The sequence below is a fragment of the Chroicocephalus ridibundus genome, chromosome 6 (genome assembly GCF_963924245.1).
Source record: "Chroicocephalus ridibundus chromosome 6, bChrRid1.1, whole genome shotgun sequence".
Classification (NCBI taxonomy): Eukaryota; Metazoa; Chordata; class Aves; order Charadriiformes; family Laridae; genus Chroicocephalus; species Chroicocephalus ridibundus.
This window is the reverse complement of record NC_086289.1, coordinates 37,040,974-37,067,913: the sequence shown is the minus strand read 5'-3', so window position 1 is coordinate 37,067,913 and position 26,940 is coordinate 37,040,974. Positions and strand designations below refer to the sequence as shown.

The 26,940-nt window shown below is 51.4% G+C and overlaps 1 protein-coding gene across 1 annotated transcript in view; it reads left to right on the top strand.

The window, feature by feature from the left end:
• Positions 1-26,940, top strand: part of CDH23 (cadherin related 23) — a 212,293-nt gene that overhangs the window by 95,297 nt on the left and 90,056 nt on the right. Inside the window, exons 8-11 of the mRNA XM_063337560.1 lie at positions 1,519-1,647; positions 8,878-8,956; positions 20,912-21,024; positions 23,483-23,671. Of these exons, the coding sequence (XP_063193630.1) occupies positions 1,519-1,647; positions 8,878-8,956; positions 20,912-21,024; positions 23,483-23,671 (510 nt within the window). The remainder of the gene's footprint in view (positions 1-1,518; positions 1,648-8,877; positions 8,957-20,911; positions 21,025-23,482; positions 23,672-26,940) is intronic.

Sequence of the window (26,940 nt, the reverse complement as noted above, 5' to 3'; positions counted from 1 at the left end):
ATCTGGCACTTGCTACCTAATACACTGCTGGCTTCCAGTGATTTCCAACTCAGGGAGTTAAATATTAAGTCTCCAAATATTTCCTGGGCTCGGTCGCGGGGCGCTGGTAATTTCTAGCAGAAAGGCAACAAGAAACCCTGGGACAAAGCTCAGTCCGGGAAGGAGGATGAGAATTGCGCCAGCACAGGGGGAGCTGGAAGAGCAAATGCAGTCTCTTGCCTGCCTGATGGAGAGTTTGCGTGGTCCGGAGTGGGAACGGGGGTGATGTGGTGAATTCGGTGTGGCTGCAAGAAGAGCCGTGGGGCCTTGGTTCAAGGCAGGAGCCATTTCATGCCGGGGATGTAGGGCAGGAAGAGGCTGGGAAGGTGAGAAAATGTGAAACGTGCTTGCTTTTTCAGTGCTACCTGCAATACCTAACAAAAATTTAGAGAGGTGAAAGGGAAGGGGAAAAAAACATTATCTGGAGAAACGAAAGATTTCAACCTGATAACACTAACAGCAGAGGGCGAGTTGGAAATAAGCATCCATCCAGGCCATAAACGCTGAGGCCTGCAGGTTAAGAGGATAATGTACGAGCTGTGTTGTTGAATACGGTTTAAATTAACATTAATCTCCTGGCAATCAGTCCTTGCCGCTGTTCAGAACCATTTTGCAGAAGCATGCGGTAACCTCTAATGGTCGCCTTTCACCACAGTGCTTGATTAGGGAGTAAGGAGAGTTTTATTTTCTTCTCCTTTGCGCCTTATCTCTTTGCCTCTGCCCTTTTAGCAAAGGGTTGCTTTCGAGCACCCACGGGATGAGGCTCCAGCAAGAGAACTGGTGGCAGCAGGGCACTGCCAGGACAAGCTGGTGGCAGCCCATACTGCTGTTGAGTTGGCTGCTGGAGAAGGGCCTTTCCCTGGGAAAGCGCTCGTGGAGAAGGGTCTTGAGGCTCCATCCCGATGGGTTGCGGTGGGGTGTAAGGGCAATGATGCTCCTGCTCAGAGCAGCGATCACAGAAAAGAATAAAGCTGCGACGCAGCCCGCAGGGTTAGGAAGAGCCGTGGAAACGTGAGGGAGCCTGTGGGATTTGTCGTGTTCCAGCTGACGGAGCCCAAGCTGTGCCGAGGCGTCGGCGCTGGTGGGGATGAGATGCGCTGCCGCGATGTGCTGGTACGAGAGTCTGCTGGCAACCACACCTGGGTCTCGCGGTGCGGAGGTGCCCTGGGGGCGTATCTGCGTTAGGAGAGAATTTGTATTCTGAAGTATATGTTGAGCAGCATTGCTTCTTTTTCACCCCAAAATGTGATGAAAACTAAATTGGTGCTTGCTTTACTTTAAAAGTGCTAACGCTGGAATGAAATGCATATTGCACTGTGGACAATAATTCCAGCAGGTAGCTTGAAAAAGAGATGATTACCTGGACTAGGCAGAAATTTTGACCCAACTACAACTGTGAGAGACTTAATGCTGTTGAATAATTCTGTGTTTCTGATAGAAATCTTTTCTCTCCCCCTGCCAACCCTTGTGTTTTTCAAGGACCAAGATAAAAACAAGCCGCTGTCTACATTGGCCAACCTGGCAATCACCATTACAGACGTGCAGGACATGGACCCCATCTTCATCAACCTGCCCTACAGCACCAACATCTACGAGAACTCGCCTCCGGTAAGGGCTGCTCTTTCTCTCCCATGTCCACGACCGCGGTGTTGCGCCGGGAGCCGAGGGAGGATGGAGTAGGGTACGGGGCAGAAAGCACAAGGTATCCCAAAAAAGCTGGAGGGAAGCCTCCTCTTCGCAGAGATAACTTGTCCTTCCTTCCATCCGTTGGCATTGCTCTGCCCCGACCTTTGTGGCTTGGGTGCGAAGAGGAGCCCTGTTTCCATGCTGAAGTGCAAATGCTCTGAATCGGGAGATCCCAAGGGCACTCAAAGAGAGGCAAAGCTTTTTCTTTCCGAAACAATGTGTTTCAAGCCAGCTCCCAAGTATTTTACGCTCTTTTTTAAAAAGGGAGCCTAAGCAAGGAGGTGTGGGAAGCCTGAAACCCAAATAGAGTGTTTGCCTAAAGATTTTCTTTAAATTTTATAAAGGTTTTCTGTTGTTCTTAGCACACAGTCACCCCATTTCCTCCCCACAGCGTATATGCATGCCATTTCTAATAGCAAAGTTGAAGAAAAAAGTAAACGTTCCTGAAATGAGGCAGTTTTGAAAATGCCAGAATCATCAGCCATTTCAGCACTCTGAGCATTTTCCCCCAGGTTTTGCCAAATTGATCCAATCATTTTAGTTCTTCTGCAACTTGGTTTGTCAGCAAACTCGCTGTTTGTGGAAAACGTCTCCCGGTCTCTTAGTACAGCAGGGCTTTTTTTCCACCACCCACCCCCCCCACAGCAGACAGCGGGGGAGCGTGGTGGGCAGCCTTGGCTTTGTTGTTAGCTCTGCTCCCAGCAGGGGTGCCCAGGACCTTCAGCCCCAGGACCGACCCTTGGCAGCAGCATCCGCCTTCCCAAAGCACAGCTCTGCCTCCCATCGCTTTGTCTAGAGGGCAAATATTTTTGTATATGGATGGGAAAACCTTCTGTCCTCAAATGGCGGTGTGGTAGGCATCCATACCGCACGTGCATCCCCTAACGTCTCTGGTGTGCTGGATCCCAAACGCCGGATGGCTTAGATCATGCAGGGGTAGAGGGAACTCCAGCTCGCTTCACTTTATGCCTTTTCACTCGCTTTGAAGCACAGTGCTGGCTCTGACGGCACGCAGAGTGCTGGATCAATAGGGCTGAGTCCTACTGTCACAAATCCCGCGGTCAGACAGCACATTACCTGTCTGCCGGCCTGAAGACAGCCAAAAAATGGCTTCGTGAATTACTTTCATGAAGTGAGAGTTTCAATGAGTTTCAGTGCCGTTGGGATTCAGGGGTATTTCTGTGGTGGGCAGCACGAGCTGCAGGGAAGCAAAAACGCTCCTTCGTTCAACCTTAACTAGTGGGAAAAGCCTTAGATGAAATTATGCAACTGGAATTCCCACGAGTATCAAAAATTATAGACTCCATCACCTGCCTGGAGTGAGCCGGCATCCAGGAGAAGGGGATCTCTCTCAGATTAATGATATGTAATAAGGCTGCAGCTTAATGATCTCTTTGTGTTGATACAGCAACGTGCATTACAGTTATTCCCAGAACGGGACTGTTTGCAGTAGGCAAAGCAGCAAATAGGTGCTGTGTAACCTGACGTAGGAAACGAATGAAGGAGCACTCACCGAACTCTTGGCAGTTTTCTGACCGGTTTAGAGAAGATTCTATGATAGATGAAGGTTCCATGATCCTATGAAAAGGGGACTAGAGAGAAACACGTTAGGGAGCCTATTTCTTCTGAATTCCTAGTAAGAACAATATATGTAAAATAAACGTCTAGATTTGGCACTTCAGGGCATGCTCCAGTGACAGAGATTGTAGGGGGTTTTTTTGTGTGTGTATGGTTGGACTCTATGATCTCAAAGGTCCTTTCCAACCATGAAGATTCTATGAGATTTTGATTCTCTTGGCCCCATGTAATGTCTCCAAAGGCATGGAGATATCCAAGATGGATAGGTGCCACTGGAGACGTGGTAAAAAGGAAGACTGCGGAACGCGGGTGGTACTTTGAGTGCTGTTGCTCTCTGGTTTCAACCCAAAGTCCCATCCTTCACGGGAGAAATCTCCACTGCTGAAAGAAGGACGTGGTTTGCTATGGCAAGCCATGGGCGTTGAACGCGCATTTTCATCTCCCCACGGGAAGTCTTCTCACCAGCTCTGCCCTACCACCCAAGGGAGCCAGTCGCTGTCACCCTACAGAGTGGCTTGGTTACCGAAAGGATAACAGCAAATTTGGCTGAGGAATCTGGGCTCGGCCAACGTGTCCCAAAACAAGGCTTCCAGCTCAAGCCAACGGTGCGTTTGTGGGTGACGTTTGCCTGCCGTCTGCCCCAGCAGGCCAAGGCGTGCTCAAGGCGTTTCATCCTAGACTTGCTGCTGCTCCACGCACCCGCTCTCCGTCTCTCTCTTGCCTCTCTTTTTATCTGTGGTGCACAGCATGTCTGTGTTCCTCTATCAATGTATCAGGCGAGAATACCTCATCTGAAGTGTATACATTACCTAATAAAATCCTTCTTATTTGGGATTATTGCATCAAATTTTAATTTCCTCACTCGAGTAACAGCATGTCAGCCAGCCCGTCAGTGAAGAGCCGATAGAAGGTGAAAAGAGTGGATAAACTGCAGCAAATTACCGCAAACAGATCTCTATCAGCCCTTTGACTGGAATTGACTGGAATTAAGAAGTGAGAAATAGGATTTTTTTTTTTCCTTGGCAGCTTTCTGAAGCGCTCCCCCCTCCTCCTGCTGCTGCAACGCTGGGCTGCGCTTTGCCTTTCAAGTCCCTAATCCTGTAAGAGGAGAAGGAGAAGAAAAAGGGGTGGAGGGGCACGGGAGGGGAGAGAAGTGCCATTGTAGCTGTTATTTTTCTCAGGCCAGGATCCAGTAGCATAATTTAGATGTGTTTTGGGCACGTGTTTATTCGGACACTGAGAAGAAAGAAATTTCTTATCGGGCAAAGGAAGAGGATGCAGTGGGAAGAGACTTTTCTGTCCCTGTAGGTGTTGTATCTTCTTTCTTGATGCCGTTTATCATCTCAGCGTCCCTTAGATGTCTCTCCCAGGGCACCCAAGTGCCCCAAAGCTGTCTACAGCTTGGCGGCATTGTATTTTTCATCCTCGGAGTCTGTGCGTGTCTGTCCTCGCAGCACGTTGATGTTCTCCAGACAGGTTAATAGGGGCTGGAGAAGAGGAGACGTTTCCCCTTGCAGAGATGCTGATGGTCTGATGAGCCCTTACTTTTGGATCTCAGCTGGTGCATGGTCCTGGCAGCATCGCAGCTTCACTTTGGGGGTGAAAGAGGAGGAATCTGCTACCTAGGAGACAAGCTGAGGCCTGTGAACGTGTGCTTTATCCCAGGGGGAGCCCCACGGAGGCGAGAGGAGAGACAAACCCCACTGGTGCTTGGTCCCGAGACCAGCAGTGGTACTCCCTTGCGAGAGCATGGAGCAGATACGTGTCAAATATCACTGAAACAGTTTTAATTCTTCAGCACCATCCCCCTCCTCTTCACAAACTCCTTGGGTTAAAGAAATAACATAGAATCAGTGCTATTTTTGCCCTAGAGTCTCAATAGCTCCGAGTTAATTCTTTCTTACAATATTTCCAGCCCATCAGTGTGAACACTTTATTAAAAGCTCAGGGTTTTATTAAAAAAGGATTGATTTACCCCTGCCCCTCTTCAAAAAACCCTCAGATTTTGTTTGGATAATGTGCCATTCTTTATTTTCTTTGCCTTTTTTTTAAGCATAGGCTTTTCCAGATTATTACTTTTCTAAACCTTCTTCCTCCTTCCCTAGAGGGAGTGGGTTATTCTGTTCTGGTGCTTTGGTCTGTACCCACCACCCGTGTCCTTTCCTTGCAGCCACTGTTGTCTGTGGCAGGCAGCCGAGTTGTTCCTTGCTTTGAAAAAACGTCAGGAGTATTTGGGAGCGTTTTTAAGAGCCGCAGGTTCATGCCACAAATACCTGGGGAGAGCCCTGGGCAGAGCTGTCAGCGCTGGATGTCAGCTTGGGTTTTCCGTGAGTAAGTGGATGCCTTGCCAGATGTGTTTGGCCAGAGACGGAGGGAAGGTGCCCTCCAATTTAGGGGTGCAGCTGGCTGCCTATGGGAGCTAGAGCGCAGCGTCTCCTGCCCTTGCCGTGCCAGGACCTAGATAGCCAAAGGAATAGAGTTGTGGTCTGGTAGGGTTTTGGAAGAGGAGTTGGAAATTGTTGAGATGTGGTTGGCGAGAGGTCAATCTCTGCCATTGCGGGATGGCCATGATCGAGGGGTTTGGTTTTGCATGTTTTCCCATTTCTTGTCTCTCCTTTCTGATTAGTTGTCCCTGCAGCTGTGGTGGGCAAGATGCTTCGTGATCATCGCAGGTACTAAGAGATGAGTATAGCCTGGGCTTTAGCGTCATGTTTTGCGTCACATCATCTCCCCGTCTCACTCAGACGTGTGCTGAAGGGGAATGCTCCTTCCTGTTGACCGTGCTGAGTGATTGTGCTCCGAGGCCGGCTGCGTCAGCTGTCACTGCTCGCTAGAAACCCAGAAATTGCCACTAGCTACATGGATAAGCATTATGCCCATCCTCTGGCGCTTGTTCCGCCTCTTCCCCAGAAGCATAAAGGCTTGTCCTAAAACACTGGGCGGATGCTTCGGGAGGGATCGTTCGTTCCTGGGAGTTGGGATCTGCCAGTCTTGTGGATACTGGAAACCTCTTGTGAAGGAGCTGGCGGGAAGGATGGAAACCAGACGGGCTGCGAGGAGGTGCCCAGGTCCCTGCCCCTGGTGTGGTGCCAGGAGACAGCATCCAGGAACAGTAGGGGCTCAGCCCCGCTCTGCCACTTGTTTCACGGTGCCTGGTGAAGTGTGGCTCATCCCAGGATGGGCTGGTGAAGGGGCTTGTGTAGGAGACACATGGGGGCTGCAAGAAGAAGAGGGGGATACCCAGTCTCAGAAAACAGCAGCATGGAAGCCGAGGACCAGGCGAATCTTACTTGCAGCCCTCGTTCTTGGGATCAGATGTCTGGATAATTTCTTTCCTACGGACATCTCTATGGCACAAGCTGCTGAGATATCTGACTGAGATTCCCCCCCTCCTCCCCTCCCCAACTTTCCTGACTGTGACATCTGCGCTCATCCTTTTATCTCTCCCGGCAGCCTTTCCCCTCGGCTGCTGGAAGAGGGACCTTTCTTGCAGATAAAGCGGCCCCGGCGTCGGCGTGCCGATTGCTATTCCTCGGCCATCGCCGGGGCACTTGCCTCCTCCCGCAGCTGCCTCCCCTTCGGAACGTGCCGCGCAGCAGGCGGCACTTATCATTCTGTGCCGCTCCCCGGCTTTTTGACAGGCAAGGAGCCAGCTGTCAGACCCACCCAGCGCCATCGCCCACCGCCCCATGCCACGCAGCAGCTCCCCCTTCGCTGGGGAGCCCAGGGGGGCTCGCGCCCGCCCCGTGGGGTCGGATGATCAAAGCACAAGAGGCTGGGAGAGAGCACGCTGGATCACACGCCTTCCTCTTTTTTTTTTTTTCCCCCCTCTGCTTTGCCATGCCCTCCTTGCCACATCCCTCATTCTGCATTCCCACTCACTCCTTTCCTACTTTTCTGGTGGTTTTTAGCAGTCCTCGCTCCTTTGGAAAAGGACAGTTATTGTCGGTGATTTAGAGGCTCTCCGGCAGCTGCTGAGCCTCGCCAGCCGAGTGCTGCTCAAAGGCCAGTGACCTGGGATTTATGGCTAATGTTCTCGGTTAATAACGTGGATTTACTTAAGGAGTCTATCGGAATGCCCTCAGAGATCAGGGAAGGGGCAGATCCGGCTGGCCCAGGGAGCCTTCTTTATGGCCAGCCAGCGGCAAGACATCTCCATCCAGCCTGCAGGGGCATGGCTCCGAAATCCAGGGAGACGGCAAGTCCCCGCTTCCCACCAGTGATGTGTCCACAGCAGTTTTCCCCGTGGCCCTCAGCTGACGGATTGCAGGGCCAACGCCATGCTGCCGTCCCGCTGTGCTCCCTTGTTAGATATGCAAACGCCTCTGTTGACATTTCCTTTGCGGGCAAAAAAAAATTAAAAAAAAAATATATTAAAATGGGTTTATTAACAGTGGGAAAAGAAGCAATGAAAACAAGAACAGCTGAGTTGTAAATTTTTTCACACTACATTAATTATGTGCATGTGGCTGTGTTTGTATTCACATGGGCTCGCTGCAGTGCGGCGGGGGAAGTACAGCTTATGGAGTTGACATAAGCACAGGATGTTTTTATTTAAAGAACTAAACAAGGATTCGGGGTCGCTCTTACATTCTTCGTTGGTTTTGGGGGGACACTCGGCCTCATGCATCTGTCTGCTTTGCTGTAAGAAACAGGTCTGTCCTGCAGGGTGGAGGGTGAGGTGGGTGAGCTGGTAGCTGCAGAAGCTCCTGCCCATGGGCAATCCGCTGTTCTCAGCATCTGTCCATCCCCCATCCTCCTCCTTAAAGGTTTCAATTCAAATCTCTGCAGCTCCCTTGGTTATGCAGCTGGATGCTGATGGCCAGCGTGAGCATCCCTTGTTGCCTGGTGTACCTCATCTGAAGAACACAGGGGCAGAAGAGGACCAGTTGAAACTGGGAAGCCAGCGGTAGATAACTCTGGTCTAGTGACCAGTGCTGAAGCTCGTGGTGAGAGGGAATTGTGGCCTTTGGTTCTCAAGGGATGGCAGGATGAAAATCTCTGCCATGGAGGAGCATAAGCTTTTGCTTGTCAGCCAGAGCTCAGCCTGTGCAGCTGTGAGGAGGCACCTCCTGGCTTTCCTTTGATCGATGCACCTTCAGTCCCTCCTTCCTCTTCTGCCTCGAGCACTCATAGCTGGGCTCACCACGCTGACTTTGCTTCAAATCCTCATTCTCTGGGCCGGGGATGAGCAGCACGGGCAATGAGTCTTGTGGCACTCTCTCCGGTCCCTACGGACACTTGCCCTGGTCCAAGCCTCCTCTGTGGTCAAGCTCAGCCTGCTGGGTGGGTCAGTTAGAGGACACGTTCTGCTGGTCCTACCCTCAGCGTCACTAGCTACATCCTGGGGTGGGTTAGCAGAGTTTTACAGCTTGCACAAGAGCGATGAGTGGTGAGCCTGAACTGCCCTGAGAAGCTGGGATGGGACTTTTCCATGGTGTGCCTCGTCCTTGGACAGGTTTTCCCAAGCGCGTGCCCCGCGGTGAGAGGTGCAGTGCCTCGGCCGGGCACCCTGCGAGCCCCAGCAGTGCTCGGCCGGGGTGGCTGTAACACGCGTCTCCTCTCTCTCCCCAGGGTACCACTGTGCGCATGATAACGGCGATCGACCAGGACAAGGGCCGTCCCCGGGGCATCGGCTACACCATCGTCTCAGGTAAGTTCAGGGGTAAACATGGTGGGGAGCCCAGCGGGGCTGGAGGAGCTGGCCCTGCAATGAGTCTTTGTACATCCCATGCCTGGGAAATCGCATTTGGCCAAGTTTCTCCTCAACTGTCCTGCTTGTTCTTTTGATTTGCCCTTGCCAATTGCCGTAGCCTACTGCTACGACTGAATGTTTTTACCTCCAGCGCTGCCGGAGTGCGGCGTTCACGGCACCTCCCTTTCCTTGAGCAGCGGGCACTGTTTCTAACTAATTTGCCAAGATCTCATGGTGAAACCTTTCCGTCCTAATGGCGAACCACAAACGTCTCCGCCTCACAGTGCCATGGAGGAGACCTGCAAAGAGCCAGGCATAAAACTCTCGTTGGCGGTGCGATGGTTATTGTTTAGGGAGGGAATGGGACTGGTTACGGGCTGAAGGGCTCCTGGTGGTTTCCGTGGCGCTTCCCGAAAATCTCCGTGCTGAGGGCTGGCTTCCCAAAGCCTTGCCAGAGGCAGGGGGTTGGACCCGCGAGGGCGCAGGGATGGAGAATGAAGCTGAATTAGAGCGGTGGAGGGTTTCTGTCTCCTGATGGCCACATGGATTGATCCTGCCTTCCCAGCCTTGCTCTGGAGCCCGGGGAACCCTTCCAGCACGCATGGGTGGCTCGCTGATACTGGTGTAGCCCGTCGCCCGTGGATCCTCGCTGGGCAATGCTTGGCTGCTTTAGGTCCGCAGCTTGTGGTCGTCTTCTGATGGCAAAAGAGCTAGGGTAGTCTGGGTGGGTGTTTCCATGCAAAACATAGCTGTGTTTTGGAAAGGCCAATTTTTTGGAGCCCGGTACCCGTCTCATTTAAGGTGCCTTGAGGTCAGTGTGCCTCTACCATACCCGAGGCAGGCTTTGACACTCGCTGGGCTGCGCTCGGACGCTGCTTTGGTGGGGCTGTGCCCTGGGGACGGACAGAATGCTCAGGCTGACCCAGCAGCAAGGGACCAGCTTGGTGGGGCTGGGTTGTGACCCTGTTTCTGGCTTTGCTTCCCGGGGTGGGGGGGATCCTTCCCAGCGAGAAATGGCAGCAGCGCTTCCTCTCCCCGCGGTGCCTCATGCTTCGGGGGCTGGCTGGCAGCTCCTTCCACCTACACGTGTGGAAATAATTTCCCGGTTTCTCTTCCTCAAAGCCCAGCCGTTTCAAACGCTCTTTTAATCAACCTCTGGGGTCAAGGTGATTTCACCCTGACTTTCAAGTCCGCTGATCCTGACTGCAAGTATCCAGGTCAGTCTACCTTTGAAGATGCAAGGATTATTTCTTCCTCTAACTCCCTCTGCAATTTATTCTAATGTTCCCCCAGCATGAATTAGATGCAAGGTTCCTCCTGGATTGTGTGTATCAACTGGCCAAAGCGCAGCAGGGACTTTCTTTTGGCTAATACGGGCCTTTTTTCGCTGGAGACTGGACTGAAACCTCAGGCTAATTTTGTGGTTGAGGTTGCAGCTGAACTACTACGAGGGCGGCCAAAGCCTTCATCTGACAAAATCCCCACCCAGCTCAAAGCCTGAAAGATGCTCAGCAGCCGGGGAATCGCCCTTGTCCTCTTTGTACACCCTCCTTCGGGCAGCTGCTGATGGCCACGGGCCATTTTTCTGACCCAGTATGCTGCCGGTATCCAATTTTCCCTTGTCGGCCCTGGTGCAATACAAACAGCTCTGGGCTTCCAAGAGGTGTCTTAAACTTACAGAAATAACCGCGCTATCGATAGAGGGTTAATTTGCTAAACGCACCCACCCGCTTCATGGTCTTTCTGCTCCTCGGATGGTGGCGGCTGCTCTGCTGAATCAAGGCGGCAAGACCTTGGACGCTGGATTTTTACCTGGAATGTTCACACGTGCTCTTATTTTCGTGTCTCTCTCGGGTTTTCCTGCGAAATAGCCACCAAGTCCCTTTCTGTCCCTGGCTCAGCGCCAGAGTAGTCGAAACCTAGCCATTAGGGCTGGTGGGGATGGTGGTAGGAGCCAGGCGTGGCCCGGGAGCCTGGTGGCAGCGGGGTGACAGTGACAGGCGGGCGGATCAGTGCAAAGAGCCTGGCATCTGTTTGCCTATGCCAAGAGCTTAATCCCTGCCCCTGGTGCCGCCTGGCGGGGGGCAGCTCTCCTATCGGAGAATCGGGCAGAACACATCAAAGAGTGATTAAAATGCTTTGCATTATTTTTATTTTTTTAGTTTGGGTTTTTTTTTTTTTTGGCCAAAAATGAGAATTGAGGAGCATTTTTGTAACTGGCCAGGAGCCCTCCTCCTCCTGTCGGCACCAGCATCTTGCGGAGCGGGGAAGGATCAGCCCACGGACGGACCAAGGGACGACTGCAGGCACCCGCTGTCACCTCCTCCCTCCTCCTCATCCTCACCCTACCTTCGGCTTCAGGCAGACCTTCCCAAAACCCCCGAAGCCAGGTTTTGGGATACTCCGCTCCCGCTTTGAGTTGAGTTGGTTGCCAGAGCTTGCCAGTTCCTTTTGGCTGCCAGATTGTGGCCAAGGGCAAATTTTAAAGAAAACAGGATTGTGGGGCAGACAGTTTTTTCTCCTGAAGTCAGCAGGAGCGTGAGTGCCTCCCCGGCTCTGCTCAAGGCATTTTCTTACACTTTCCATGATTTTCCTCTTGCTTTTGAAAGAAGATGCTACCTTCTGATGCGTGAGAGCCCGGACATGGGAACCAGCCTCCAAAATCCTGCTCACCCAAGGCAAGCGATTTTTTTTTTTTTTTTTTTTTTTTTTTTTTTTTTGGCAGGCAGGTAAAGCCTAATTAACTCGTCATTATCCTCAATCACGATGGTAAAGGTCAGCGAGCAGATTTTGTGCCTGAGCTGGTAAATTTTTATGGCAATTTTGAGAAAAAAAAAAAAGGCAACAACAGTCTAACATATGGGAACGGGGAAGCAAATTAAATTAGAAACCGACCGTAAGCAAAAGCGAAAATGGTCGGTGGAGGTAGTAATTATACCTGGCTCTTCGGCTCGCTTCCACGAGGGGAGGTGGCGGCGATGCTGTTCCCGTTTCACGGTAGGGATGGGTGATGCCTCTCCCAGGCTTTCGGGCACAGAGCTCTGATTTTACCTGCTGGAGTTGAATATACAGCAGCGAGAGGACTGAAAGCTGATAAACGAGAGCCATTTATCACTTCTTTGGTATTAATACCTAAAGCATTGGTATGATTTGGAGGCGGGGTGTAAAAATTAATTCGGACTTGCCGGTGTCCTATTCGGCTCCAGCCCTTGGGTAGCTGCGCCGTGGGATATACTGCAGCAGCTCTTATTTATACGGCCATCTCCTGCACAAGGTCCTCCCACGACAGGAAAACAATAAAACTAAAAGATTAACCCTAACCACATAAAAGAAGACTTAAGACCCAACTTTATGCCGCCAGCTTACAAAGCTGTTAAGCTTGAAATGACGGAGGAGCGCTGATCGGGCTGTGTCGCAGCTTTGGCTACCTTGTCCTGCCGGGGCAGCCGAGCCTGCCTGCACTGGGAATCATTCCCATGTCCTATAGGGAAAAAGCCCTCCAGTCGTTTCTCCCTCTTCCTTCCAATCTGAGGATTTTTAACCCCATGAAAACGCGCCCTTTATTTTTTCGCCCTGCGCTTTGCAAGAAGCGGGGTCACCATTGAAAAGGAAAAAGAAACCCAAATTGACACCTCAGGGAAAAAGAAATCCACATTGAGACCTCGCGATTCGAGCCACTCGGTGCTGGGGATTCCCAATCGCTCCGACGGGTGTTTCTGCCGCTTTCCCCAGACAAAAAGGATGGCGCAGGCATCCCGGGGCTGGAGCCCCGCGAAATTCCTCCCTCCCCGGTCCCCCGGCTGCACTTACAGGTTGGAGATGCTCAGCCGCTGAGGTCAGGGCTCTGTTTGAAGGACGGATAATTAATCCAGTGAAGTAATCCGCAGCTCCTTTTCGGCAGATTTATGGAGATAGCCTCTGTACCGGGGACTCTGCCTCATCATCTTTCATTTCCCAGGCAAAGCGAGTGACTTGTTGTATAACACGACCTGCTCTAGATAAGGCTTTTCATTTCGGGGAACTCTCCGCTCTAACAGAGATTGATTTTTTTCCCGGTGGAAATCGGAGGGCCCCGGCACTCCCGGCAGGATCAGGCCTGCAGACGGCAGTGTGTTTTCACGTTTGCCGCTGCTGCACAGCGCCTGGGGTGTTGGGGAATCTGAATCCTTTAGGAGAAGGATTTTTATCGTGACCTAACCGGCAATTTAATTAATAGGCAGGGGGGGGACTTTGGCCTGCGAGCTCTTGTTAAGAAAATGTCTTGTATGACCGCGGTCTCACACTTTGCTCGCTAAACTTTGGGTTTCCTTTATTTCCAGGACGGTCAGGAGCCTTCACGTCTCCCAGCACCAGGATGTGAAGGTGACCTGTGCTGCTTGAGCAGGCAGCGAAGGGTTAAACCAGGGGTAAAAGGGTTAAACCGGGGCTGTGCGAGGTGCCCCAGCCTCAGTCTCTGCCTGCCTGACACATTTCAGGTGCCATGATGGATGGGCAACGGGAGACTGCACAAGGGCAATCCATACGTCCTTCCCGGGGCTTGGGAAGTCCTGCAGGAGAGAGGGGAGGGAGCTCTGGGTCGGGTGAGATGGTCCGTAGGGCTCTTTGCAAACCCTCAGGGCATCTTTTTTTCTTCCTAAGTTGATTCTTTTAGGAGACCGGCACTGTTTCTGGCGAAGCGCTCTCTTGCTAAAGCTGGTGCATCCCAAGGGAAGCGCGAATTAAAAATTATTTGCACAATGTAATAGAAGTGTGAGTGACAGGAGCAAGAAGGAACCTTGTCTGAAAAGAATTGTTCTCTGTCTTTCTTCTTGTTTTCCTGCTGAGGAATAAAATAACATATGTATATTTATATGTAAAAATCGTCGCAGTAACTCTCAGAACGCGTTTCACGTGGTCTTTAACAGATCTGGAGTCCCTCCCTGCCTTCCTTCTGGAAGCGTGGCATGGACCTCTGAGTTAAGGTTAGGTGGCCAAAGTGGCCTCAGCTGTTCACACCTGCCTTCACATTTTGACCCGGCTTAACAAAGAAAGCAAAGCAAAGTGTGCCCCTTAAACCGGACATCAGGGAGGATCCTTGGAATTAGGACGTGCTAATTCTAATATTCTCGTTGCCAGTTGGCTTAACGTTGCGCCGGCTTTTTTCCCCACATTCGGATCGCTCGGTGGACTACTCGGGTGTTGAAATCCTCATAAATTACACCTGCTGGGAGGACCTTCCAGCGTGATTTAAAGGCAGTCATCATAGCAGAACATTTCTGTAGGAGGACACGCTGATGGGTGGAAAAGTGCCTCACGCCATGTTATCCATCAAAGGCTGTTTTTCCACCCTGGCAATGCAAGGGGACGAGAGACAGCACAGAGAAGAGATGGTGGCTGCGGCCACAGCCCCTCTTTTTTTGGCTCGGTTGCTTCCCGTCTCCCTCCCCACTGCTAATTGATGCTTCATCATTGTGTTGGCATCTTGCTTTGGCTCCCTGGTAATCCAGAAACCACTGGAAACGGATACGGATGGGATGATGGTTTGCATGGCAGGTGGTCTCCCAGCAAACGCCTCTTCGGTAATTAAAACTATACATTCCCATTTATGTGTAAATATGAAACAAGAGCGTATTTTTTGTTTAATTTCTGGGACTGTTTAACTTCCTGGCACTTAACGGGCATTCGGGATGTTGGCAACCACTGGGAAAGGAGGAACCCACGCTGTCTGTGTTGGTGTCGGGCCTAGAGAAAACGGCCGGTTCTGAGATACCTTTTTTTTTTTTTTTTTTTAATGGAAGATTTTCTGGAAGGTGTTGAGCCTGGAGATGCGGGGTTATGTTAATAAGCTGGTTCAGAGTTGTTACCGGGCGTATTACAGTGTACTTCTCTCCTGTTCCCCTGGTGAGCCTGCCTGCTGGTGGGGGAGAGGTAGGAGAGCTGATTTGTGGGTCTCTGAATCCAGCGCAGGCACGGTGGCTGTTAAAAAAGTGCTAATTTTATGTGTAAGCATCCTTCACCTGTGGGGTGAGAGTGTCCTCTGCCACCGCTGCTCCCAGGTGGCCATGCCCAGAGCAGCCCGTCCTCCCTGGGAATGCGTCTCCCGCGCCCTGCGCGTTAGGAGAAAATCCTCCGGTGGAGGGTTGAATTGTTGCCTTTGACAGAAATGAGGGAAACAAACATTTTATGGCAGTTCTCCCTGCGCTGCTCTGCTGTCCTGACTCACCGATGCAGCTCTTGGCCGCGCTCCCGCGGCAGGTTTTAGGGTTAGATTCATGGAAAGCGGAGAGGCTGGGAGGAAAATGGCCAAGCCAGGCAGGGCTGGTGATTTGCCGTCCCTTCGAGCCACCGAGCGCAGTCTAGATGACATGGGGGAACGGTGGTTGTGGTCCAAGTCTCAGCACCCTTTCGCGTGATGTATTACACTCGGAGCAGGAACATTTAAACCCTGCGGGCTCTGTTCTCCTCGCTGGTACCCAGGCACAGCTCCCGAGGGCTTCGGGAGGAGCATAGCACCTCGGGTGATAAATCTCTCCTTTTATTTTCTTGTACTGTACGTTCTGTCCTTAAAAAAAAAAAAAAAAAAAAAAAAAAAACCCACAACACGAGCATTTAATCCGAGCTGCTTTTGTGGCTCTGCAAGAGGAGAAATTCTGCCGCTTGTGCTAGAATGGGCAATTAAATCTTTTGGGGAAGATACTAAAAACGCCTGTCTGCGTGTGCGGAGGAGTGCCGGCACACGGCTTTGGGCTGGAACCCATTATCCCAGAGAGAGCTGCATCCTCGGAGAAGAAGAGCAAACCAAAGTCCAGAACAGGAGAAGCGGGCACTGTTTCCTGAAGCATCTTGATTTCACACGGTGTGAAGAAATAAAGCTCAGGTTGTAAGAACCCCCTTTTCCCTTGGAAATAACTCGCTCCCTCTGAATTTAAGCGTGGGGCGAGGCGTCTGCCCTGGCGTGCTTCCCTGCACATCGCACGGGGCGGGAGGCAAAAACTCAAGGTGAAGAGCAGCGAGGTGGTCACGGCAGCTGATGGACTATTTATACGATGATAACTGTGTCTGTTGCTGACTCTATGAACCACGTCCAACGGCATCTATTTCGGTGCTGAGGAGCCCTGACGGAGCACATTTTGACTAATAAATTATCCAGCGCGAGGTGTGTGATGGGTTCCCCTTTCGCATCTCCTGAAAGTCATCCGCTCCAAGTTCAGCGAGCGGCTCAGCAAGCCCAGGGCCTTCCGAGGATGCGGCTCCCCCATACAAATGTTTTTTTGGGTAGCCGGGGGGGTGGGAAAAATTCTCCTGCAGCGGGGAATCGGCTTCCCCTGCCTGACAGGTAGTTCTTCGCTAGAGCTGGGCAATGGCTGCATCTCTTCTATGGGTTAGAACCATGCTCAAAGGCCAAAGGGGTAGGGAGGAAGGAGGAGACAGCAATGTCTTTTTTTTTTTTTTTTTTTTTCTTTTTTTTTTTTTTTTTCATTTCTTTCTTTTTTTTTTCTTTCCCCCCTGGGTTTGAGCCAATATTTTTAATGGCCTTTTTAAACTGTGAGAGCGTTGGCTGAGGGCGATTAAACATTATGGCCTTCATCTATAAAACCCCTCGTTATAGCAGTGTTTCTCCAAAATGCTGCCTATGCCACCATCCGTTCCTCAATGAGCCTGGAAAAACACTCGGAATGGGCTGCTGCGATCCATCCTGTTGCTTCCCAACCCAGCGCCCTGCCTTCCCGGTGCCTGCCTGGCCACGCTGGATGTAGGAGCTGCTGCTGTCCCTGTACCCGCACTCGGACATAGAAGTGGGAAAGTTTTCCTTTTCCTCCTTTTGCCGGTGTCACAAGAAGCTGGGCTTGTATGTCCTGAGCAAGGTGCTCAGGACCTGCTCCCTGCCAGGTGAGAGCAACAAGTCTGCCAGAAATGTATTCGTATTCTTGTCCCAAAGTTCATTCTTTTTGGGTTTTGTTTTGTTTTGTTTTTTTTTTTGTTCACACCTTTTCTCTGTCTTTTTGAGTGTTTAAAAACATTGTCTGCTTTGCTTCTCTTCTCTCTGCGCTCCCATTTGCGGCTCAGCCTTTCCCTTCCCATCATTTAACTTCTGCCCCATCTCTGGTTCCTACCCGGGATCCCTCTCCTGGTCTCTCCTGCCTTTTTCCGTGTCCAGCTCCACAGGTTTGCGGTGGTAGCAGAGAGGAGTCCTCAGAGGGTGTCCCTCTCTGAGGGATGCTGCCTCCTAGGCAGCCTTATGTTTACTTTCCGCTCCCTGCCCTGCTTTTCTTAAGGCCATCTTTGCTTTCCTAGCACTTGAAAGCAGAGCTCCTCCTTTGCTGGTGGAAACCGCATTTATTCCTTAGCTTTGGATGCAATGGAGCTGGGTTGCCTCGTTCTCTCTGGACGTGCCACATCCTTGTCTGGGTGGAGAAGGGGGTGAAGGACATGTAAGCCTTTGTTTAGCAGAAACCAGAGCATGCTCTTGGGTTCCTTCTCAAACCAGGGGCGTGGAAATGAAGTCCTTGGTCTCCATGCTTTGGTGGCTCAGAGCGGACCTCAGACTAGGAGGTAGATGGCTCAAGCAAGGGCACGTCCAGCAGCTGGCAACTCCTGAGCCAAGTGAGTGACCATTTCATTGCCTGGTGGGTACAGAGCAGGAGGTTGTGCATGCCGTTGCGTGAGCACTGCCCGTGGAAGAGCCTGCAAGGGGGACCCGGAGGAAGGAGGGGGCAGCAGGGGCACCTTTCTGAAGGTCACTTTGCTTCCATGGCAGGTGCGGCCACAATAGTTCCTGTCTGTGTCATTAAAACAGTCTGTAGAGGGCAAACTTGGAGATGGAAAGGTCTGCGCCGCTCCACATCCTTCCCGAAACGGGATTATCGGGGGATCTTGACTGGGTTTGAAATCCCTCTAAAGGTTCTCCACCCACTCTGTGTTCTCCATCTCACATCTGTGCATTGGGGTATGGCTTCAGAACCAGTCATGAGCAAACCACGGTTTGCTCCGTTGGCATGCCCAGTACTGGCCAGGCAAGCCATCGGCTGGGGCGTTGGGACAGCAACGGTGTCCACCTGGCTCCGAGACCACCCTGGGCACAGACCCCTGTGACCAGCACAGCTGGGAGCGGGATGGAGCAAGCGCTGGGAGAGGGGTGGAGGGGACAAAGGGGTTGAAAGCTATCAGCCAGGGTGGCCGTCTGCACCGTCACCTGCGCACTAAGCTGCGCTTGACTCAGGCTTGGCTTTTTCCTGAGTCAGGAAGGTGATGGAGAGATAACGGGAGAGAACCGGGTGGGGAGGGGAAATTATACAGAGGTGGGGAGGGAAAGACAAAACTGGCTATTTTCCCCCCTGGCTTTTTTTTTTTAATTTTTTTTTTTTTCGTCTTGCTCTGAGGGAAGCAAAGGCATGTGAGGATGATTAGAGAGATTTTTGCAAAGAAAAGAGAGATTTTTGCAAAGAAAGCATCTCGGGGGAGCGTGCATTGTTCGTCAGCGCGAGTACTGGTCATAGGAATAACGAAGCGGTGGTTGGGGAGGCATTGTAGAGGAAATTATGAAAGGCCTCTGAGGGACAAGTTTGGAGACACCTCTTTCCCTTCTGAAGCTAATTCGCAAACCCAGCAATTCCCAGCTTGCCGAAAGGCACTCCGGGGGGCATCAGATGCGTATCTGCCATCCGAGAGGTGTTGGGGGGGCTGGGCTAGAGAAAAGCCTCTGATGCGCAGCCTAGGGGGGTATTTGGGTCCCTAATTTATTCAGAAAAATGACCGTGGTCAAATATGAAACGCGCAACGACTGTGTTTATCCTTTGTGTCGAATTCCTGCCCTATTGACCTATTTCCACTAAAATCCATTGGTCTCCTCACTTACAGATTCCCACTAGCAGGACAGTATTTTGTGATTAAAAAGGTGTTTTATTACGCTTTATATTAAAGGGAGTGTACCAAGATAGCCCTGATGCATAAACTTTACCATGGCAACATGGCATCCTGGAGCATTTAAATGCCTTGCAGCGGAATTTGCTCTATCTCGTGGAGTGTCCTTCAAATCTGGGACTGGGAGAAGTCCCCTGAGGAGTCGGCCGTAAATTACAGAGCAAAGGTGGGAAGTCAAGATGAAAAGAGAGGAATCGTCCAAGGGAGGAGACCAGAGATCTTTGGGTACAGCAGCGAAAAGTTAAATTAAAAAAAAAAACAACAAGCCACAACCAAGGCTGCCGCTAATATTTTAAGTAGCCACACATCAGTTCATTAGGCTGGCTAGCAGTCAATGAGTCATTTCGGATGGAGAGAAGAGAGGGCCAAGGGCAAAAATGGGAGGCATTTGGTCTGAAAGGAAGATGTAAAGGCTCGGTTACTGGGGAGAAAGGTGTTACGGCACTTAGGGCTCCGGGAGAGAGGGGAGATGCAGGCAGCCAGCCGCTCGTGAAGGCCGGGGGGCTCCCAGGAGAGCCGGACCTGGAGGCTTTGACCATCCTGCGATGGAGCCACCGTGGTTAAACGGGGGATCAGACAGGGATGAGGTGGATGCTGAGCGATGGGAAACAACTTTCTGCAGCAGCAGATGTGCCTTGCAGCTCCCTTCTGGGGAAGTGACGAATGTTGTGTGTGTTTTGCTCATGCTGAGGTATATTGAAAAGTCAGTTGTTGTGGGTTTTCTTTTTTTATTTTGTTTTTGCCTGGGATTAATATAATGTACCTGCAGGGCTTCCTTGCTCCCATCTGGGGCTGGATCAGGGTTTGCTGCAGACCGTGAGACGATGCAGGGCGGTGGTGCGGTTGTCCGTATGCCTGTGTATAACCTCCGTGGTCATGACTAATTCATCAGCCTCCTCCGGTGTTGTGCCGGGCTGGCATCAGGTATCCCCGGCTCCACGTACCAACTGCTGTCTTTTGTCTGGCTGACGGAGAGCACACCTGGGACCGTCGCAAGGGCATTCCCTGTGCAGGACATCGGTCCTCTTAGCATCTGCTTGCTGTGAGACTCAAGTGTTGTCTGAAGCCTCTCTGGGTGTCTAATTCCAGAGGAAGGGTGGAGCCGAGGCGGCACAGCCCTCCATGGTGCCCTGTCTGATTCTTCGCACGTTAAGGATCAGCACAGGGGCCGAATTTGGCTCGAGTAGAGGAAAACGAGGCAGCTGCATGGGGTCAACACACCTGACAAGAGCATAAAAGCAGGGCGAGTGCCTACAGTACTCACGCTAATACTCTGCCTGGCACCAAATATGTCCAGCTAAGAAAATTCCTCGGCTGCATGTGGCTTCTCTGTTATTTGATAGATTTTTTTCTTTCCTTAACCTCCCCAGACTCTCCTTGAAATACGTGTGGACTTCCATCATCCTCAGCATCCTCTGGCAAGGGGCCGCACGGTTAAACTACTGCTTGTCAGGGGAAGAATTACTCGTGAGCTTGGTCCTTCTGCACCTTCCTCTGATTAACCTGGACTGATGTCCCTTAACTCTTGTGTTTTGAAGACGGAGGCTCTGCCCGCCCCAGGGACGCGGTGCCTTGCGAACGCAGGCGGTTGTTCAGAGGGGAGGGCCTGGGTTCGGCCCTGGTTTCGGCTGTGCTGTTGCGTATTATCCATGACCCAAAAACCCCTTTGAAATTCTTCAGCTGCCTGCAGCGCTCACGGCTTATATGTGCTATTGGAAGGCGAACACCGTTTTGAGCCCTACTCCGGGGCAGGGGAGAGGAAGAGAGGGGGAAGGAGTTTCAGCCATCACCCTTTAAAGCGTACGGAGGTGATGCACAGGCTTCTCAGAGCCCGCTGCAGCCCGTGCCCAGCTTGAAGCCCCTGGCCTGGCTGTAAAACCTCTCTTCCCAGCGCCATTCCTGCAGGCTGGCAGGGGGAAAGGGGCTTGTGTCCCCCTGCTCCCCTCTCTGCTTTACCATTTGGCATCAGCTGTACCAGCTGCCTGCGCTCACGCTGCCTGTTCTCTCTCCCAGGTAACACCAACAGCATCTTTGCGCTGGACTACATCAGTGGAGCCTTAACCTTGAATGGGCCGCTGGACCGGGAGAACCCCTTCTATAGCGCTGGATTCATCCTCACGGTGAAGGTGAGAAGCTCCTCCGTCTGCGAGACACACTGGCAGAGCCGGATGGGGAGGTCACCCTGCTTGGGGATGACTCCTTCCAGGTGGAGGCACAAAGCTGGGATGTGTTCCTGTGGTCATCCAGAGATGTGATCGGCTGTTCCCCAGCCAGATGTTTAACACAGCCCCCTTGCGCGGTGGTCCAAAGCATGGTTGCCTCTATAGGGATGTATAAGGTCATTTTTGGTGCCCTGCCTGGCCTCCAACTAGATCTCCCTGCGGTTGTATCTGCTGGCAGCCCTGGGATTGCAAATAGCACAACACCCCTACATTTGGGCACCTGAATTGTGTCCACTTGCGCCTATTTCCCACATTTCCCCCCTCAAAACAACAGAAAAACAGGTATGTTTTGTCACGTCAGCAGGCAGCGGCGTAACAGGGCATCTTCTGCATCTGCCCCGCGCAGGCAGGCACAGGGAGGGAGGGGAGGGATGCTCAAAGTTGTCTCGTCAAGAAAAGGCACTGGAGCGTGATCTTCCGGCCCCACCAGCCCCACCTGAGAGCGGCTCCCTGGCTCCACTCACAACCGCTGTAATTAAAATCAATACCAAGCTGGGCAGCTAGTTGGAAACACATTTAGAAGTATAGATTCTGCTGGGCTGGGGTGGGGAAAAATCAGCGTTGTAGGAAGGGTCATTGATTGGGAGGGCAGCAGCATCGCCTTCTCCTTTTGGCAAGTGCAATGCTTTGTCAGGGGGAAAGGGGGGGGTGACACAAAGGGACAAGAAATTGCCCCTCGTGGTCCCAGGCACAGGTCATACGGTGGGGCTTTACGCATGGGGAAGAATTCCCCATCCACCCCTACCGCCCCTAGGTTTGGGCTTTTATAGTTCAAACTCAGTAGAAATCAAGAGAGGGAGGATTGTCTGTTTTTAATAGGGACAAAAATATCTCTTTGATCTTGGAAAGGTTTGTGAACCTGAAAACTTGCCTGTTTTCCTGCCTGCATGATAATGGAGTTCCAACTACGTTCTGTTGATCCGATAGATTATTTTTTTTTTCCAATTTATTTCCTCTCCCCACAAACTTTGCATCCTCCCGCAAATGCCAACTCTCTGTGGCCCACATCCCCGGGACCCAAAATGTTCCCTGCTGCTCTCGTCCTGGAGCGTGCAGTGAAAATACAGCTGGGTGGCTCCTTGTTCGGATCAGCCTGTTCTGCTGGTGTGTGCAGAAGCGGTGAATAGCAATGAGCCGCGCGGGTCGTGTTTAGCGTTGCTTTTCTGTGCCCACAGCAAAGCAAGATTATCCAAAGGACGAGAGGAGGGACTCTGCTTGAAAAGGCTGTTTCACAAGTCTTGCTTCTCTGGCAATAAAATCCACACTCTTCCCTTTTGGGAAAGCAGAATTAAAGTCCTTCTTGAGACAGAGGTGCGATATGGAGCCATGACTCAGCTCTGTATTTAGACACATGTTGCCAAACCTATTTTAAGGTCTAAATCCTGTTTTTCTCTGTTGCCCTAGTTTTCTGTCCTTTCCGTAGTACTATGGTGGTTAGCTGCCTGCTCCTGGTCCCACCTCAGGAGATGGCACGGGAGGAAGTAGGAGTGCTCTTTGCTCCATCGTGGCTGCCCTTGTTAGAATACAATCACAGAATCGCCTGGGTTGGAAGGGACCTTTCAGATCATGGAGTCCAACCATCAACCCAACTCTGCCAAAAACCATCACCAAACCATATCTCTAAGCACCATGTGTACCCGTCTTTTAAATCCCTCCAGGGATGGTGCCTCAGCCACTTCCCTGGGCAGCCTGTTCCAATGCTTGATAAAAATTTTGGCGAAGAAATTTTTTGTAATATCCATCCTAAACCTCCCCTGGTGCAACTTGAGGCCGTTTCCTCTTGTCCCATCGCCTGTTCCCTGGGAGAAGAGACCAACCCCACCCAGCTACCCCCTCCTTTCAGGGAGCTGTAGAGAGCGAGAAGGTCTCCCCTCAGCCTCCTTTTCTCCAGGCTGAACACCCCCAGCTCCCTCCGCCACTCCTCACAAGACTTGTGTTCCAAACAAGAGGACTGTTCCCCACAATTTTTTGGTTTAGATGCTTGCGGTAGGGAAATCGCCTACTCATCCCCTGCCACGACGGTGAGTCCTGACAACCTGTTGCACAACAGGGACAAGTGAGAACTTGGCCACAGCCACCCCAGGGGAAACGTTAAACCTCTGGGAAGGGAGCAGGTTTGCAAGAGTGCTGTGGACCTCAAGGGTGGTTAATGGAAGAGCTGGGTCAACGTCTGAGCATGTCAGTGGGTCAGCGGTATGGAAAGGTGCTCAAGGTTAAGGGGCGACAGCAGAACCGAATGAGCATCCTTCCTCGGCCAAGCGGAGGAAGCAAAAGCTGCAAGAGCCTCTAATCACAGCATGCAGACTTTTATATTTATTCTTTGAAAAACAAAGGCTGCCCTGTTGTTTTCTCTCCTTGCCAGGCGACAGAGCTGAACGATGACCGCACACCCTCCAACGCCACCGTCACCACCACCTTCAACATCCTAGTCATTGACATCAATGACAACGCGCCCGAGTTCAACAGCTCGGAGTACAGCGTGGCCATCCCGGAGCTGGCCCAGGTGGGCTTTGCCCTTCCCCTCTTCATCCAGGTGCAGGACAAAGACGAGGTGAGGTACCCCTTGCCGCGGGCACGCCTGTCTATCCTGTGTAGGGTCGCACTGTTTTGGGGGGATGCAGGGAAGGATAAGTCACTGATTAACCTGTGATGAGGTGCATGGCTACATCCTGATAGCCCTTTTTTCCACTCTTACTGCTCAGCCACCAGAGCGCAGATGTGGCGTGTGCTTTAGTGCAGTGAGGATTGCACGGTCCCCCGGGACCCAGAAAATAGGATTGTGTGGGAAGCTGATCCTTGCTCCCTTCCAAGGGCTCTTGTCAGGCAGTCCTTGGCCAGTCTGTTGTAGAAAGGGAGGATGTTTTCTGCTGGGCTCCCAGAGGACCTGCCAGGGAGGACAAAGAAAGGAGCTCGGGGCTCTCCGCCCCCCGGCGGGAATGTGTCGAGGAGGAGGTACGAGATACCCGCTAGCGTGGGGCTGGAGGGAGCGTGGAGGGACTGGGATACCAGCTCATCATTGCAAACAAGCCGGAAGCATTGGAGGCTTGTTCCTCCCTCACGTTAACAGAGCTCCTATTTATTACATGCGGGTCCATGCCACGTAGGGATTGCAGCATGTTTTCCAGCCCTGGGCTTACAGCCTTCAATTACTCTGATTATTTGACTTGTGCAGTTCACGTCTGGCTGCTTCTGAGTGCCCGTACCTCCAACCCTGCCACACTGCTTGGTGTCTGCTTCAAACAAGTGCTGACACCTCATGGTGAACTTTCCAAAATCCCTCGGAAAGGCTCTGGCTACGGGCTCCTGCCGTCCCTATTCCCCTTGAAGCCGAGCAAGAGAGGAGGGCAGGGGGGTTGTTAGAATAAATGGCATCGTCAGGATGTTTTCCTGATGCCTTGGGGTAAAACGATGTGATGACACCGAGGAATACGAAACGGAACATCTCTCCTCAACCCCAGAATCCCAGCAGGCTGGTTAAAACGTGTGTCTTCTAAGATGCCTTTGCTGGCTGAAATGATGGATCTGCTTTTCCCCAGCCCTGGGTGGAGCTCACCGCGTTTCATAAAGCCGCCCAGAAATCCCATTTTTTTTCATGTGAAGTGATTATGACACAGAACTAATAATCTACTTGTGACATGATGTCACCATCCGAGAGTTTATGAGTTCAGCCTGAAGAGGTGCAGATGAGCTATTAAGCAGATAAAGAGACTGTTTTTTCTTGAAAATGTCAATTGCTAATAAAGAAGATATGGATATGACAGATGCTTAGGATAGTTTCTGAATAGAGCCGCTGTCGTGCTTTCTGAGAGATGTCAGCAGATCCATTCTTGAAGGGCATTGTAACACTTCTGTTTGTGCCAGAAGGATGAAGGATCTGTCATTATTTCTGGTTAAAAGCTCATTTTACTGGAGTGACTCCCATTCAAGAATTCACTTTTCAGCCTTGCTAATTTTAAAATGGGAGAATAAAAAATAGCCTTGCCTTTCCCGCTCGCACCAGCAAAAAATAGACTCATTCTTTTGGTGAATTTCTTTAACTTCCTGAGATTTCCCCAAAAGAATTGGCTGAGATTTTTAAAACTGCTGAGAGAGGACCTCCTCTGCTAAGGGAGTCTGAGGGAGTTTTACTGTACATGTCTTTGGAGACCATCATATTAGTATGAATTGCTTTGCCTGTAGCATTATTTTCACTGATAAGAAGCACAGGAGAGCTGATGTCTCGGAATATCTGGAGAGAGGAAAGTTATAAGCAATTGGGGGTTATTTTCTGCATTATTCCGTGGTGGATCTTTCTTATTTCCCCTCGTGAATGCTTGCAACTGGATTAACCATCAAGGTAGTGTTTTGGGGGTAAAAAATTGGGGGAGGATACCCAGGTAGTGAGAAAGATGTCTATGAGATAGAAGTGGGACTGCTTCTGCAGCCAGGCAATGTATTTATAGAAGGCCCAAGACCCCCAAACTTTCAGTAAAAAACTTTGAGAAAGGGGGAGATAGTTGCTCGATGGTTATTTTGGATGCTCAAGTACCTTATGAGAGTTGCAAGGCTTTTACAAACCAGCTGGATTTGGGGTAGCCGAGATGGCGCCGGGCCCTCTGCAGGTGGAGGGATGGGACAGTGAGGATGGAGGTCTTCAGGCAGGGAGGTGACTGAGGACGTGGCTGACAGAAGCTATTTCACCAACACGGCCTTCACGCTGCAGATGACACAATTCATTTGTGTAAGGGGCAAAGGAAAACAAGAAGAGAATTATACACATCTCCGGGGAGAGCAGCTAGATGAATAAATGAGAGCAGATGGGTAGAGACACATGAAATCAAAGCTTGAGTCTTGGGGAAGATCATTTTGCTCGAGTTTTGTCTTCTGCCTCCCAACCCGTGTCCTGGGAGAGCCCCTTGGCAGGTTGGTTTCTTTCCAAGCCATCCAGCCACTTCTGCCCCTCCGGAAAAATGTGATGCTGTTCCCTCAGCCCTCATGCTTGTTGAGGTCCTACTTGGATGGAGCAGCCCACGCCTGAACCTTGCCTCACACAGGGGTCCCATGTGGGTTTTTGGGTGGCTTTGGGGAACCTGCCTGCCCTGGCACCCCGGTTGTGTCTTTGTAGAGCCGGAGGAAGGGGTGTTGCGTGGGGCTGGCCCTTAAAACACACTGCGTGGGCTACCAAGGCCATTAAACAAGAAGGTGTTTTGTATCCAGGCCCACGCGGCCTTTTTAAATGGTGGGGCTTTTTGGCCTTCCTTTCTTCTGGTGTGTTTTGCACAAACTTAAATGATTGCTTTTTGAAGGAGTTAGATTAAACGATTCAGCAAAGCACTTAAAAATGTATTTACATTGCACACAAGACCGAGCTTGAAAGCACGCGCTTGATTTTTACCTCTGTGTTTAAGTGCCTTTCTGGGGCTAGGCTGGCATTAACGGCTCAGACAAGGTACCCAAGCGGGGTGCCTCCAAGGAGAAACCCCTTCCGCTGCGTTGGGCCCTTGCAAATTCCCGGCTTTTGTCCCTCAGAGGTGGCCCCAGCCTTGCTTGAAGAGAAGCTGGCCGGGGGTGCGGGGTGGGACAGGGAGCATCTCGAGGAGGATGCCCCTGGGTTGAGCTGAGATGACCCCAGACGTGGATTTGGAGTGCAGCCAAGAGGTGTTCCACCTCTTGTGCTGGTTTTTCTTTTCACGTTCTCTATGGCTTGTCGAAAACACTCGAGCACAGGAGAAATCGGTGCCCAGGGTTTTGGACCCGGTCTTCTGTGAACCAAGAAAAAAGCATTAACCTCGGCGTGGCTGAGTTTCTCTCTCTGCCGGATAGCCAGCAAACCACCTTCCC